This window comes from Oncorhynchus masou, chromosome 18 (genome assembly GCF_036934945.1).
Source record: "Oncorhynchus masou masou isolate Uvic2021 chromosome 18, UVic_Omas_1.1, whole genome shotgun sequence".
Lineage (NCBI taxonomy): Eukaryota > Metazoa > Chordata > Actinopteri > Salmoniformes > Salmonidae > Oncorhynchus > Oncorhynchus masou.
In genome coordinates this window covers 25,304,617-25,319,263 of record NC_088229.1, presented here as the reverse complement: position 1 = coordinate 25,319,263, position 14,647 = coordinate 25,304,617, and the positions used below count along the sequence as shown (strand labels likewise).

Here is a 14,647-nt window from a genome sequence, read left to right as displayed (position 1 = left end):
TTTTTTTAACAAGGTATACCACCAATTATTTTTCTGGGTTTCTAGACTGCAGCCTTTTCCAAATCTCTCCTTTTTGTAGTCTGGTCTTGGTACAAAACCCTGGGTTATTTTACTCACGTATGGAGAACTGGGTGTGTGCTCTGTGTTCTTCAGGAACATCCTCCTAGGGTTGAGTTCCCTTGATGTGTGTGGATTATAGGATCCATGCCCATGGAGAGGTTTGATTAAAAGAAGACTGCATGAAGAGCTCATAGTCAGCCAAACTTAACTTGGGGGTGTGTCTTTTTCAGAGTATGCTGAAAACATTGGTGATGGGAAGAGTGAGGAGTTCAAAGAGAGCGAGCAGAAGAGGATCATGGACCTGCTGGAGAACTTCTAACCCTAACCAACCACTGGGGGGAGTCTCCACACACTCAGACAGAAGATACCAGGGCCCAGCAAGTGCAGAGAAGGTGTATTGATTGCTCTCTCTGGGCTGGAAACATGTGATGGACCATAGTGACTCAAAATATATTAACAAAGATACGCAGTCTTAAGCTGCAACTATTTCAGACGCACATGTTTGTGGTGTTTTGAGTTGTGTGTTTTATAATAAACATTTGGTAATAAAATCCTATCTGGATAAGATGTTTTTTTGTGTGAAAACAAAACCCTCATTTACACCTCATTTCCATTATTATTTTGAGAAAAAGACTTAAGGTAGAAAGATTTCTGTTACATAGTTTTTTGTGCAGATGAATTACATCAAATCAAATTTATTTATATAGCCCTTCGTACATCACCTGATATCTCAAAGTGCTGTACAGAAACCCAGCCTAAAACACCAAACAGCAAGCAATGCAGGTGTAGAAGCACGGTGGCTAGGAAAAACTCCCTAGAAAGGCCAAAACCTAGGAAGAAACCTAGAGAGGAACCAGGCTATGTGGGGTGGCCAGTCCTCTTCTGGCTGTGCCGGGTGGAGATTATAACAGAACATGGCCAAGATGTTCAAATGTTCATAAATGACCAGCATGGTTGAATAATAATAAGGCAGAACAGTTGAAACTGGAGCAGCAGCACGGCCAGGTGGACTGGGGACAGCAAGGAGTCATCATGTCAGGTAGTCCTGGGGCATGGTCCTAGGGCTCAGGTCCTCCGAGAGAGAGAAAGAAAGAGAGGAGAGAATTAGAGAATGCAGACTTAGATTCACACAGGACACTGAATAGGACAGGAGAAGTACTCCAGATATAACAAACTGACCCTAGCCCCCCGACACCTAAACTACTGCAGCATAAATACTGGAGGCTGAGACACTGTGGCCCCATCCGAGGACACCCCCGGACAAGGCCAAACAGGAAGGATATAACCCCACCCACTTTGCCAAAGCACAGCCCCCACACCACTAGAGGGATATCTTCAACCACCAACTTACCATCCTGAGACCAGGCTGAGTATAGCCCACAAAGATCTCCGCCACGGCACAACCCAAGGGCATGGCATTCCAACTTCTGTTACTGTTGGCAGGGTTGTATTTGCAGTAAGCGAGGTTGAGGAAAGACCAGTGTAGGCCAGGGGCATGATGACGTACAACCTGAAAAGATGCCTAGCCATCCACTCTCAGGCCTTTTGCCATCAACTGGTAAGACTAGAATGGTATTATTATTTCAAGTATACACATGTAATGTTTTTAAACATGGCATTTGCTGTATCTCCACTTCAAGGGAGAATGATGTCTGAATATATGCCTCTTCTACACAGAAGGACTGCCACAGTTGGATTGTGAAGTCACAGGGGGGACATATCCTGCACATAGAGTGGTAATGTGGTCTGATGCCTTTGGATTCCCATGACGGCATAAATGCCCCGGTATCATACTGCACCATGTATTTTCATATTATTTCCCAGTGAATCCCAGTGGAATAGGCCGGGTTGGCTTTGTTCGCACATCTTATTAAAAGAAAACAAATAACATTTTTGCTTTAAAATAGAAATGAAATGTGCTTGGAAAAGAAAACATTCCTATATGTGGGCTCTGTGGTTTGATCATGTGCAAATGTGTGAAAATCCTTGTCAACCCACACTACCTTGTCTGCACTGTCCTTGGGAGAGTAACGAGGGATTTCATGCAATTCTGCCGTTATTGAAGGAAGCAGAATAGCTAAGCACACAAAGCTACATTGGGCACAGACCATTCTCTCTCCTCTCTCAAATGCAAGGCCTGCAGAGCCTTTTCATACAAAACATCTCCCTCCTGGCTAATGTGATGCAGAAAATGATTATGTTTATTCTTCAATAGTTCAGCTTTCTGTCCCATGTCTTTGTTTACTCTTCAGTGCTTATGCCCCATGCTCCCCTAATGCCACTTTCCTCAGCATAGATGTTTACATAAAACATTCAGTTTTAGAAATAGAATGCTTCATATAGCTCACAGCTGTTCAGTCTAATGCTCTGCTGGTGCAATAGGTCATGGATTTCCAAGATATCCCAACACTTTTCACACTCAATTACTGCCATCTCCCTGGTAACTGGAGTCTTAAAGTAGTTTTAATAAATCCTGTTTGTGTGTGTGTGTGTGATGCGTCAGAGGCCATATGTGATCAGGGGTGTCATATGTGGGAGTGCATTTTTATTGATGCTCTCTTTGCCACAGCATCAAACTTAACATGCAAATGAGAGCGAGCCACCGGCCCAGGCTCATGCAGAGACTCAAGGACATCACCATAGTGATGCTTGTCAAGAGCGTGTGGGGGCAATCTTGCCATGCCAATCACTCATGTCTCGGGTTGCTGTGGCGGCGTCACGACGGGGAGGAGACATAGGAGGCCATTCTCCAACAGCGTAACAGCTGCTCTAATATTGCTTATAACTAGAGAATGGTAATTTGCATATTGTATTCTCAGGAACACACCCTATGTATCTCTTATCAGTGATTATGACGCCTCCGTGTTAACAGTTGCTGTACAGCATTTTCACAGCTAAGAGGAGGTAGAATAATTGTGTTTTTACAAGTGATTGAATAGAACTGTGCTGTGATTTTTGTCCCTGCTTCCTTAGTGTACATGGGGGGAAGACAAACTGTATCTTGAATGTTATTTAATATATTGGGTTCTGGTGGAAGATTCAATGTAAGACCCTTAAATCATTACACTTTTCATGGTAAAGGAGCTATCTCATGGAATGGACACTGAATTACCATTATTAACCACATGATCTTTAGTTAAATTCTGTAGCAGTGTTCTTCAATCCTGGTTTACAGATTCTTGTTCTAGACCGTTTGCCTTGAATGGCTATTAAAACAAAATAAATAACACTATCTCTGAACATGATAAGACAGTTATGAGAAGGAATACATGTTCAATGTTCCTGGCTGCAACAGAATATTTACATAGTGTGTTACTTATTATATTTCTATGGAGAAGATAATTGAAGCGATTCCATTCCCAATGGTGCTATGCTATCCCATAATCTGTTCACTATGTGCTGTGTGCAGCTGCATTCGGGGAGCAGGGCTCATCCTGTTCATTTGGTGCTGTCCATGGTGCTGAAATGGCATTGATGCCTTTGTGTGCTTTTACGACCAAACCGGAGACAATAGCCTATGTTAGGTTTGACGATCAGGAAAATATTTCCTGCCAAAACTATAAATTGCCCTCAGTATACCTCTTTCTTAAATTCCATATTAACTGTCATGCGGAGCTGCCTACATTAACATTGACATTAACATTGCTTGAGTTTTGCGGCACATGGAATGTTTGATGATAGCAAAGCAGTGATAGGATGATTCTGTCACTCGCTTTAGGGGGATCATATGAGCGCAATACCACACAGCATTCAGTCAGACCTCCAAAACCTAAATACACCAGTCATAACATTGTTTATTTTTGAATCGCATTAAAACTTGCCTTCGAATTGAGATTAGCAACATGTCGCTGATGAAGGCAAAGACATTAATTAATCGTCCACCTGTTGATATCCAACAGGCTTAATTGACCAAGTACTTTTGTTGCGTCAATTGTCATAATTAGTTTTTTCGCTTTGCATCGTGTGTCTTTATGCTTATGCAGTTCAGACGGATAGTTTGTCAATGACGGATGGTTCTACAGCTCTAAGAATTACAGTCTTGTAAAAGTTTATTCAATAAATCACTCGCTCAGATCAATCCGTCTAATTGATATTCCCCATTGCAAGCCGAGGCACTCCCCTTTTTGTGTGAAGGAAAATCTCCCTTAGTCGCATCCAAAGCCGATCAAGCTGAAGAGACATATCAGCGACTTGAACTAGCGGGCGGCTGCACCATCACACCGCTTCTAATCAGCGACCTGTGCTTTAGTCTCAAACCGTTACAACACGTTAACTGGATTTAATTTTGTAAACTTACTACACCTAATGTGAGAGAGTGGCAAAGAATACTGGAATCTCAGACAAAAGAAATGGGTGCCTTTGGGGTGATAGTAGGGACTTTACATTACATGGGACTCTACATCCAACTTACTGCCTCCACAAGGCAAGGTGGACATGCAGAGTTAGTGAACCACATCTCCGGGAACGGTATGTTTCTGCGCTCTAATGTTTTATTTGGTTCAATTGTATTGATATGAGTGAGCAAAATTCAGAAAGGAAACCGTAGACACTAGGAAGATGCTGCTGGTATAGAGGGAGTGAGTGTGTTCAGAGTGGAGGCAAGTGATGCGAAGGTGTTTTTCTTTATAAGGGAACACCTGAGGTAGGAGGATGAGCTATGTATTTTGTACATTAATATCAGTTAAGCGCCTTGGGTTAATTCATGTTCTATATATGCACAGTTATTGAACTACATTTTGTTATGGTCAAATCTACATAGCCTACCGTTTTCTGTCAAATAATAGTTCATATTTAGTACACTGACAATGCTCATGGCAGTACAAGAGTGGAAGCAGAAATACACTGTATCTACAAAAGTATGTGGACACGCCAAATTAGTGGATTCGGCTATTTCAGCCACACCCATTGCTGACGTGCATAAAATCGAGCACACAGCCATGCAATCTCCATAGACAAACAGCCGCACCCAAGCCTAAGGTCACCATGCGAAAAGCCAAGTGTCGGCTGGAGTGGTGTAAAGCTTGCCGCCTTTGGACTCTGGCGCAGTGGAAACACTTTCTCTGGAGTGATGAATCACACTTTGCCATCTGGCAGTCTGACAGAATCTGGGTTTGGTGGATGCCAGGAGAACGTTACCTCCCCGAATGCATAGTGCCAACTTTAGTTTGGTGAAGGAGGCCCCTTCGTTCGTTCCGCCGCAACAATGCAAATAAGTCAAAAGACTTACTTAGCTGGAGGGCCAAAATATCTGTGATGGAGACTCATACTCTGATGTTGCACCAACACTGTATCTGGCTTCCTCTTGTCTATTTTACAATTGCATCATTCAGCTAAATGTGTATTGTCTGGCTTCATCATCTTGTGTTTGGGATCCCAACTGCTTGGCTGTCTGCTCAGCAGATGTGTGGGCAGACGTTTGGCATGGGTAGAAAAATGGACTGTCGAGAAGAGAAGATTGCGTGTGGGGCTAAGTGCCTCCATGCCCTTGAGCAAGATACTGATGATCCCCTATAACAAAGTGAATATCAGAGGCTTACTTCTGCCAAATCTTCTTCTACCGTCACCATTGTGCCCACTGGTATTACTAGAAGATACTAGTATGATAACATGCATGGTATCATTTCTCTGATTGGGTTGTGTGATCAGTGACAGAAGTGAGATCCCTCTGACTCATTAACTTTTAATCCAAGGAAAAGCAGAGGGAGGTAAACTGCCTGATGTTATTCCACCATGGAATATGTTGCCCTGGTAAAACTCATCACTGGGTAAACCAGTTTAAAAACAGGAAGCATATTGGTGTCCAAAAATGAATGTGTAGAAAAAAAGTTGAGCCCTCATCAGGGTGTGAGCAGCTCATTACCTGCTCCTCCAGGGTGTGTGGGTCAACCTGTGGCCAGTGGGCTGGACCCAGACAAACCAGGCTGACAAACAACTCTACAGGTGCATGACTCTCCCACTGCCTCTTACCTAAATGTGACAGAGACTTAGCATAAAGCAGGGGTGGGGCACACAAGACCTGGAGGGCTCCAAGGTGGGTTAAGTATTATAGTGCCCCTGCTGTTGACAGACAGTCGGTTAGCATTTCCCGAAGCTGAAAATCACATATTGAAAGTAAAAAATATTTGTAATTCACTACAGATTTTCTGAATTATGCAGTCTGCATCAACAACTGTTTTGGTTGTTACTTTTCAATTAAATCCTCATTTAGGCCAGGAATATCCAGAGGGGGTTTTATCTAGTCAATCAATGACATTAATCAATGAAGTGCTAAAGAGGAAAGAAAACCACGTAGAGACTGAAATACTGAGAGCCAACAGTGTATACAGATCATGAATATACTGTGGGGCAAAAAAGTATTTAGTCAGCCACCAATTGTGCAAGTTCTCCAACTTAAAAAGATGAGAGAGGCCTGTAATTTTCATCATAGGTACACATCATCTATGACAGACAAAATGAGGGAAAAAAATCCAGAAAATCACATTGTAGGATTTTTAATGAATTTATTTGCAAATTATGGTGGAAAATAAGTATTTGGTCAATTACAAAAGTGTATCTCAATACTTTGTTATATACCCTTTGTTGGCAATGACAGAGGTCAAACGTTTTCTGTAAGTCTTCACAAGGTTTTCACACACTCTGTTGCTGGTATTTTGGCCCATTCCTCCATGCAGATCTCCTCTAGAGCAGAGATGTTTTGGGGCTGTTGCTGGGCAACATGGACTTTCAACTCCCTCAAGATTTTCTATGGGGTTGAGATCTGGAGACTGGCTAGGCCACTCCAGGACCTTGAAATGCTTCTTACGAAGCCACTCCTTCGTTGCCCGGGCGGTGTGTTTGGGATCATTGTCATGCTGAAAGACCCAGCCACATTTCATCTTCAATGCCCTTGCTGATGGAAGGAGGTTTTCACTCAAAATCTCACACTACATGGCCCCATTCATTCTTTCCTTTATACGGATCAGTCATCCTGGTCCCTTTGCAGAAAAACAGCCCCAAAGCATGATGTTTCCACCCCCATGCTTCACAGTAGGTATGATGTTCTTTGGATGCAACTCAGCATTCTTTGTCCTCCAAACACGATGAGTTGAGTTTTTACCAAAAAGTTATATTTTGGTTTCATCTGACCATATGACATTCTCTCAATCTTCTTCTGGATCATCCAAATGCTCTCTAGCAAACTTCAGACGGGCCTGGACATGTACTGGCTTAAGCAGGGGGACACGTCTGGCACTGCAGTATTTGAGTCCCTGGCGGCATAGTGTGTTACTGATGGTAGGCTTTGTTACTTTGGTCCCAGCTCTCTGCAGGTCATTCACCCTGTATAGTTCTGGGAGTTTTGCTCACCGTTCTTGTGATCATTTTGACCCCACGGGGTGAGATTTTGCGTGGAGCCCCAGATCGAGGGAGATTATCAGTGGTCTTGTATGTCTTCCATTTCCTAATAATTGCTCCCAAAGTTGATTTCTTCAAACCAAGCTGCTTACCTATTGCAGATTCAGTCTTCCCAGCCTGGTGCAGGTCTACAATTTTGTTTCTGGTGTCCTTTGACAGCTCTTTGGTCTTGGCCATAGTGGAGTTTGGAGTGTGACTGTTTGAGGTTGTGGACAGGTATCTTTTATACTGATAACAAGTTCAAACAGGTGCCATTAATACAGGTAACGAGTGGAGGACAGAGGAGCCTCTTAAAGAAGAAGTTACAGGTCGGTGAGAGCCAGAAATCTTGCTTGTTTGTAGGTGACCAAATACTTATTTTCCACCATAATTTGCAAATAAATTCATTAAAAATCCTACAATGTTTATTTACCTTTATTTAACCAGGCAAGTCAGTTAAGAACAAATTCTTATTTTCAATGACGGCCTAGGAACAGTGGGTTAACTGCCTGTTCAGGGGCAGAACGACAGATTTGTAACTTGTCAGCCCAGGGGTTTGAACTTGCAACCTTCCGGTTGCTAGTCCAATGCTCTAACCACTAGGCTACCCTGCCTCCCCTGTGATTTTCTGGATTTTTTTTCTAATTTTGTTTGTCATAGTTGAAGTGTACCTATGATGAGAATTACAGGCCTCTCATCTTTTTAAGTGGGAGAACTTGCACAATTGGTGGTTGACAAAATACTTTTTTGCCCCACTGTAACAGTAACATTATTTCAACCCAATAGGCCATTGAATAAATGGCATTTCCTCTTCAACAATAGTTAGGGCTGCTATAAAACTAACAAACAGCCACCAAACGCCTATGTCCTCTCTCTGCTCTTTGCTCGAGCCCTCAACTAACTTCGGCTTTGCCTCAGCAGTTTGTGTTGACTATTCATTAGCCAGGCTCACGCTGAGAAGGATAGGCTGACAGGCTGGTCTCTGACCTGCTCTCAGCGGTGGGGCCCTGGCTGGGCTGGGCTGGTATCAACACTTCTCCTCTCCCTGCCAGGCCCAGCCAGGAGGAATCCTTCTGGGACAGATGTCCCTCTGCTGGGAAGGGGACTGAGGCCACAGCCTGACCAGGTTACCCTAAGACCAGGCTGTATAAGCTGCTCCGAATGACACACCTCCTATTCACTCTGTTATTTGAGTGGGAGGATATATATTAGACGTTTAGATGTAAAGTAATTACACAATAAAAAAACAACTGTGTTGTGTGTGTATTTTGAGGGCCTTATATGAAGCGAACCATTGAACTATTTTTGGTTCTATATAGCCTACCACCATGTATCCTACAGTAGCAGTGGGTTTACCATAATGTCCAGCAGCATAAGGAGCACAAAGTACTTGAATGAGCAGGGCCCCTATTACAGTCTTCATGATACAACCATTTCTCTCTTTTGCTCTCTTTCTCCTTTTCCCTTTCCTCTCTCTCCAGATTGCCCACTTCAAACACAGCCCAGTACAAACTGTAGGGTCAGCAAACAGTCAATGTGTTTTCTCTCTGAGTACTCAGTTCTGATGGTTATTGTGGAGTGTAAGCGCCTCAAAGTGAACAGATATTTTCCTCGTCATTTCCCTTTCATGTCCTATGTCTCTGGTCAAACATATTCCCAGAGCACCTTGGAGAAGAAGAAACTATTTCAATTTCATGTCCTATGTCTCTGGTCAAACATATTCCCAGAGCACCTTGGAGAAGAAGAAACTATTTCCATTTCATGTCCTATGTCTCTGGTCAAACATATTCCCAGAGCACCTTGGAGAATAAACTATTTGCCTTTCAACTGGCGATACGGAGTCAGAGAGTCTCTCTTATGTCCCTTTCATGCCAGTGTCTCTGGGAGTCACCGATTTTCTGGCTCTCCCTGAACCATATTTCCTCCAATCTTGATATTAAGATGAGTGGATGCAGGGAACTTTCTGGGCTCTGGTTGGAAGAGTGAGCAATCTTGTCTCACATTAAACACATGACTGCTGTGGTGGCCATTGCAGACCTCCTGGGGAGGGCTTGGCTGGGCTCATCTGTTGGCTGTCAGCATGAGGAGTGGAGTTGTGTTGATTTGCTTTAGTGGAGTCCAGCTGATATTTGCTTCTCCAAATAGCTTGCTTACCCCTATGGGTGTCCCAAAACAAACCGACGAAGCTTGAGTTAATTTGAGTTAACACTCCACAAATTTCTTCTTAACAAACTATACTTTTGGCAAGTTGGTTAGGACATCTACTTTGTGCATGACACAAGTCATTTTTCCAACAATTGTTTACAGACAGGTTATTTCACTTATAAATCACTGTATCACAATTCCAGTGGGTCAGAAGTTTACATACACTAAATTGACTGTGCCTTTAAGTAGTTTGGAAAATTCCTGAAAATTATGTCATGGCTTTAGAAACTTCTGATAGGCAAACTCAGTGCCTCTTTGCTTGACATCATGGGACAATCAAATCAAAACCAATCAGCCAAGACCTCAGCCAAAATGGTATACCTCCACAAGTCTGCTTCATCCTTGGGAGCAATTTCCAAATGCCTAAAGGTACCGCATTCATCTGTACAAACAATAGTACGCGAGTATAAACACCATGGAACCATGCAGCCGTCATACCGCTCAGGAAGGAGACACGTTCTGTCTCCTAGAGAGGAATGTACTTTGGTGCGAAAGGTGCAAATCAATCCCAGAACAGCAGCAAAGGACCTTGTGAAGATGCTGGAGGAAACAGGTACAGAAGTGTCTATATCCACAGGTAAACAAGTCCTTTTATCGACATAACCTGAAAGGCTGCTCAGCAAGGAAGAAGCCACTGCTCTAAAATCGCCATAAAAAATTGCACATGGGGACAAAATCTTACATTTGGCAGAAATGTCCTCTGGTCTGATGAAACAAAAATAGAACTGTTTGGCCATAATGACCATCCTTATGTTTGGAGGAAAAGGGGGAGGCTTGCAAACAGAAGAACACCATCCCAACCGTGAAGCACGGGGGTGGCAGCATCATGTTGTGGGAGTGCCTTGCTGCAGGAGTGACTGGTGCACTTCACAAAAGAGATGGCATCATGAGGGTGGAAAATTATGTGGATATATTGAAGCAACATCTCAAGACATCAGTCAGGAAGTTAAAGCTTGGACGCAAATGGGTCTTCCAAATGGACAATGACCCCAAGCATACTTCCAAAGTTGTGACAAAATGGCTTAAGGACAACAAAGTCAAGGTATTGGAGTGGCCATCACAAAGCCCATACCTCAATCCTATAGACAATTTGTGGGCGAGCAAGGAGGCCAACAAACCTGACTCAGTTACACCAGCTCTGTCAGGAGGAATGGGACAAAATTCACCCAACTTATTGTGGAAGGCTGCCCGAAACGTTTGACCCAAGTTCAACATTATTATTTTTAAATTTTACCCCCTTTTTCGTGGTATCCAATTGTAAGTAGTTACTATCTTGTCTCATCGCTACAACTCCCGTACGGGCTCAGGAGAGACGAAGGTCCTCCAAAACACAACCCAAACAAGCAACACCGTGCAACCTTGGTTAGCGTGCACTGCGCCCGGCCCGCCACAGGAGTCACTGGTGCGCAATGAGACAAGGATATCCCTACCGGTCAAACCCTCCCGACACTAGGCCAATTGTGCATCGCCCCACGGACCTCCCGGTTGCGGCCGGCTGCGACAGAGCCTGGGTGCGAACCCAGAGTCTCTGGTGGCACAGCTTGCACTGCGATGCAGTGCCCTAGACCACTGCGCCACCCGGGAGGCTTCAAGTTCAACAATTTAAAGGGATACTATTTGAGGGTATGTAAACTTCTGACCCACTGGGAGTGTGATGAAAGAAATATCAGCTGAAATAAATCATTCTCTCTACTATTATTCTGACATTTCACATCCTTAAAATAAATTGGTGATCCTAACTGACCTAAGACAGGGAATTTTTACTAGGATTTAAATGTCAGGAATTGTGAAAAACTGAGTTTAAATGTATGTATTTGGCTAATGTTTCTGTAAACCTCTGACTTCAACTGTATATATGTGTGTGTATGTATGTTTTTTGAGTGTGATGAATAGCTTTTGTAAGGTCTGAAGCTCCTCCTTTTTCAGTATAATATATCTTTTGTTTATAAGGACAAGCCACACATAAAATTATTTTGAGTGTGATAAATAGCTTTTATAAGGTCGGAATCTCTTCCTTTTTTGTCAGTATTAGGTCTGAAGTCATCATTAAATAACAGTCATATGCACTGAGTTGGACACTTCACCATCATGGAAACTTTGCCCACTCTTGATGATTCATAGGTTTTGACATCAGTATCACATGGTTGATAGGCACCAACAAATTATTACTCCCATTATCAGCATTAGACAACATTCAAGGGTTTGAAGAAAAACACATTGAGATGGATTTGGGTCACATCAGTACAAACAATATAGATCCATATTCATGTAACTGCTTTGTTTACAGAATGTAGCTATTGAAAGTATGTAGGCTAGCTTCCAGTATTATTCAGTCTGGTAGCCTACACAGTGTTAAAAAAACCAATGTTATCATGGTGGAAATACAACGTTAACCATTCACCGTGTTCCCATACATCATATCAGAGGCCTGGCTCAATTAGAAGGCCGGCCTGGGGCCATGTTGAGACAGGGACATCCATTATAATGTCTCTATTTCTGTGAAGTGACCAGCCCTAATTATGCTGCTGTGGAGCGGCTAGTTCACACACAGTGGGTGAATGGAGACCCAGCAATGCTGTTCAATCATCTCATTCTGGGAGTGGACTGACTAACCCAGAGGGGGAGATGGGAATACACAGGAAACTCACTCTGTTCTCTGTGTATTTACAATGTGTCTCATGGTGTTATGATATTTTCATAGTTTTAATGATATACAAGGCTGCATTTTACACAACAAGAGCAGATAAACGTGTAGAAACGTTGGAATAACTGTGAGCAGTTTAGTAGGACAGGCTATTTGACGACCAAGCATTAATACAGGGAATTGATATCTGCACGCATGTCGCATGTTATTCACAGCATCATTTGAATACCAACCAGTAGTGTTATTTCTGCTGTCTGCCAGCGATTTAGAGCTCCTGTCTTTCATATTCAGTGTGTCGTTCTTTCACCAGTCCCTCTAATTGCTGTCAGAAACCTTTGAGGGGCTACTTGGTATTTCAAAAGGCTGCTGGGCTGGATGGCTTGCACCTATCAGTAATGTAGAATAGTAAATTACATTTTTTGGTGGTTTTGTATTGCTTGACTGCACACACCTCCTGCAGCTCAGACCTAATGCCAGCATCTTGCTTCGGGTGCTGTCTCTACCCAGTTACTTTGTTATTAGATGGGTGCTTTATCCAAGGACAGACCGTTCAATAATGATATGTTCATTACACCAAATAGGGCTTTTGCTACATGTAATTAGATCGCCATCTGGCTATCATATCATACACACTTATACAATACCATAACATTAAGGCATATTTTATGCTTGTGGGGTAGTTGTCATTCTAAACCAGGAAAACAGATGAGCATCTATCATCTGAAACAAATCATTTCTCTATGCATCTCAAATCTGTCAGATCCATAAACCCCTGTCTGACTAGCTGTGGGGCCTTGGGGAAGTGCTAAGAGGTTTTATAGGGTTTTTAAAGTAGACTCCATAGACATCTCTGTGTCTGCCATAACCAGCAGAGGCACCTGCTCCCCCTCAACAAGACAAGCTGTGACAGGTGCAAAGCTGTCCTGTGTCAGTGGTAAAGTTCACGCTCGTCTTGAACTGTCAGACTGGAAAACAACCTGACAGCTCCTCAAATGAATAAGATGGAGAGGGGGAGGGAGAGTGAGATGTTGGTGTGATATTAAAAGATAATGACCATAGGGTTTCTCGGTGCAGTGACACACAAGTTTAGATTCATGTAGGCATTTTTGGAGTGTAGTGCACTGCTGTGATGAACAGTTAATAGCTAGCTTATCCCCCCCAGTTGTTAGACGTGATTGAACTTGTCATCACTTTAGCTGGCCAGGCTTTTTTATTAATGGAGGACAATGTTTAGAAGGGAAATACATTTAGCTACAAGATATTATACATCCTGTTGCAGATAAATTATTATCAGGATGTCTGGGGACTTCTCTGCAGACGGTTGATGTGTTTCGGCCTATCAAATGTGACACTTTTCGTGGCTGTTATTCTTTTGAATATGGCACGTCGCTGCGTTCTCTCTACAGCCACACTGTCAAAGGCTGATGTGGCATCGAGAGACTCTGAAAAGCCGACTGGTGTTCTGTGCTTTTCACGGACAGAGAGAAAGTTCGCAGAAGTCTTTTATTTTAAATGGATGGAATGAAAAAGTAGAATGGGTGTCTTTTATTGATCTGGCGTTCTGTTCTTGTGAAGGATATTGGCTGGTATTCTGCAGTCCTTAAATAGGATAGCTCATCAAGGATGGAGCTCGTGGTATGCTAGGACTGAGTATAAGAATAACAGTGAAATGTAAAAAGAAAATCCAGGTATTAATTGTACTTTTAAGTCATGGTTGTAATCATGTTGAAAATGTGTAATAAAAGTACACATTTAACAAAATCTCTATCTTGTTTTTACCTTTCGAAAACAGCAAATCACTGTTTGCTATTGTATTCGATAACCTGGAATGTTCCAACAAGACTTTCCTGTCTATATAGGACTTCTGACTCGGTATCTGCAGTGCGCCTGCTTGCTCCTGTCTGGTTCCATTCATTTCAGATGAGCTCTAAACATAAGCAGTGAGCTACATCATTCATCAAAGTCACCACAAATGGATGGAGAAGAAAAAGAGAGCTGTTTTGTTGAATCCCCTTGACTACATGTTATCGAAGAAGGCCGTTTATTTCTTATTTTTGGTGTCAGGCCGCCCAATGAGAATCCCTTTGGGAACGGAGGAGAAGCAGATTTAGGTGGAGGTGAATTTCAGCATCACTGTCGGGTACACATTCAACTCCTCTCCTCCTCTCCTGGCCCTGGCTGGCTCTCTGAACTGTCAGCTCCCCTCTCTGTCTCAGCTGCGGGAGAGAGAGACTCCTGGGTGCATTAGGAGGGCGAGGAGATTAGATACCAAACGCTGATATCTCTCGTAGTACTGCATCACACCATTTGTATCTGGCCCCAGAGACCTGGCTTGGCTGGCTGCTGGCTCGCTAGCTGGCTGGGGAG

The 14,647-nt window shown here is 43.0% G+C and overlaps 2 protein-coding genes across 2 annotated transcripts in view; both read left to right on the top strand.

The window, feature by feature from the left end:
- The window catches only part of ctnnbl1 (catenin, beta like 1), a 36,708-nt gene extending 36,092 nt beyond the window's left edge, over positions 1–616 (top strand). The window contains exon 16 of the mRNA XM_064922716.1: positions 291–616. Coding sequence (XP_064778788.1) covers positions 291–379 — 89 coding nt within the window. The 3' untranslated portion in view covers positions 380–616. The remainder of the gene's footprint in view (positions 1–290) is intronic.
- Positions 617–4,250: 3,634 nt separating this feature from the next.
- LOC135504294 (V-set and transmembrane domain-containing protein 2-like protein) overlaps positions 4,251–14,647 on the top strand; it is a 31,644-nt gene continuing 21,247 nt past the window's right edge. Inside the window, exon 1 of the mRNA XM_064922715.1 lies at positions 4,251–4,527. Within this exon, the coding sequence (XP_064778787.1) occupies positions 4,410–4,527 (118 nt within the window). The 5' untranslated portion in view covers positions 4,251–4,409. The remainder of the gene's footprint in view (positions 4,528–14,647) is intronic.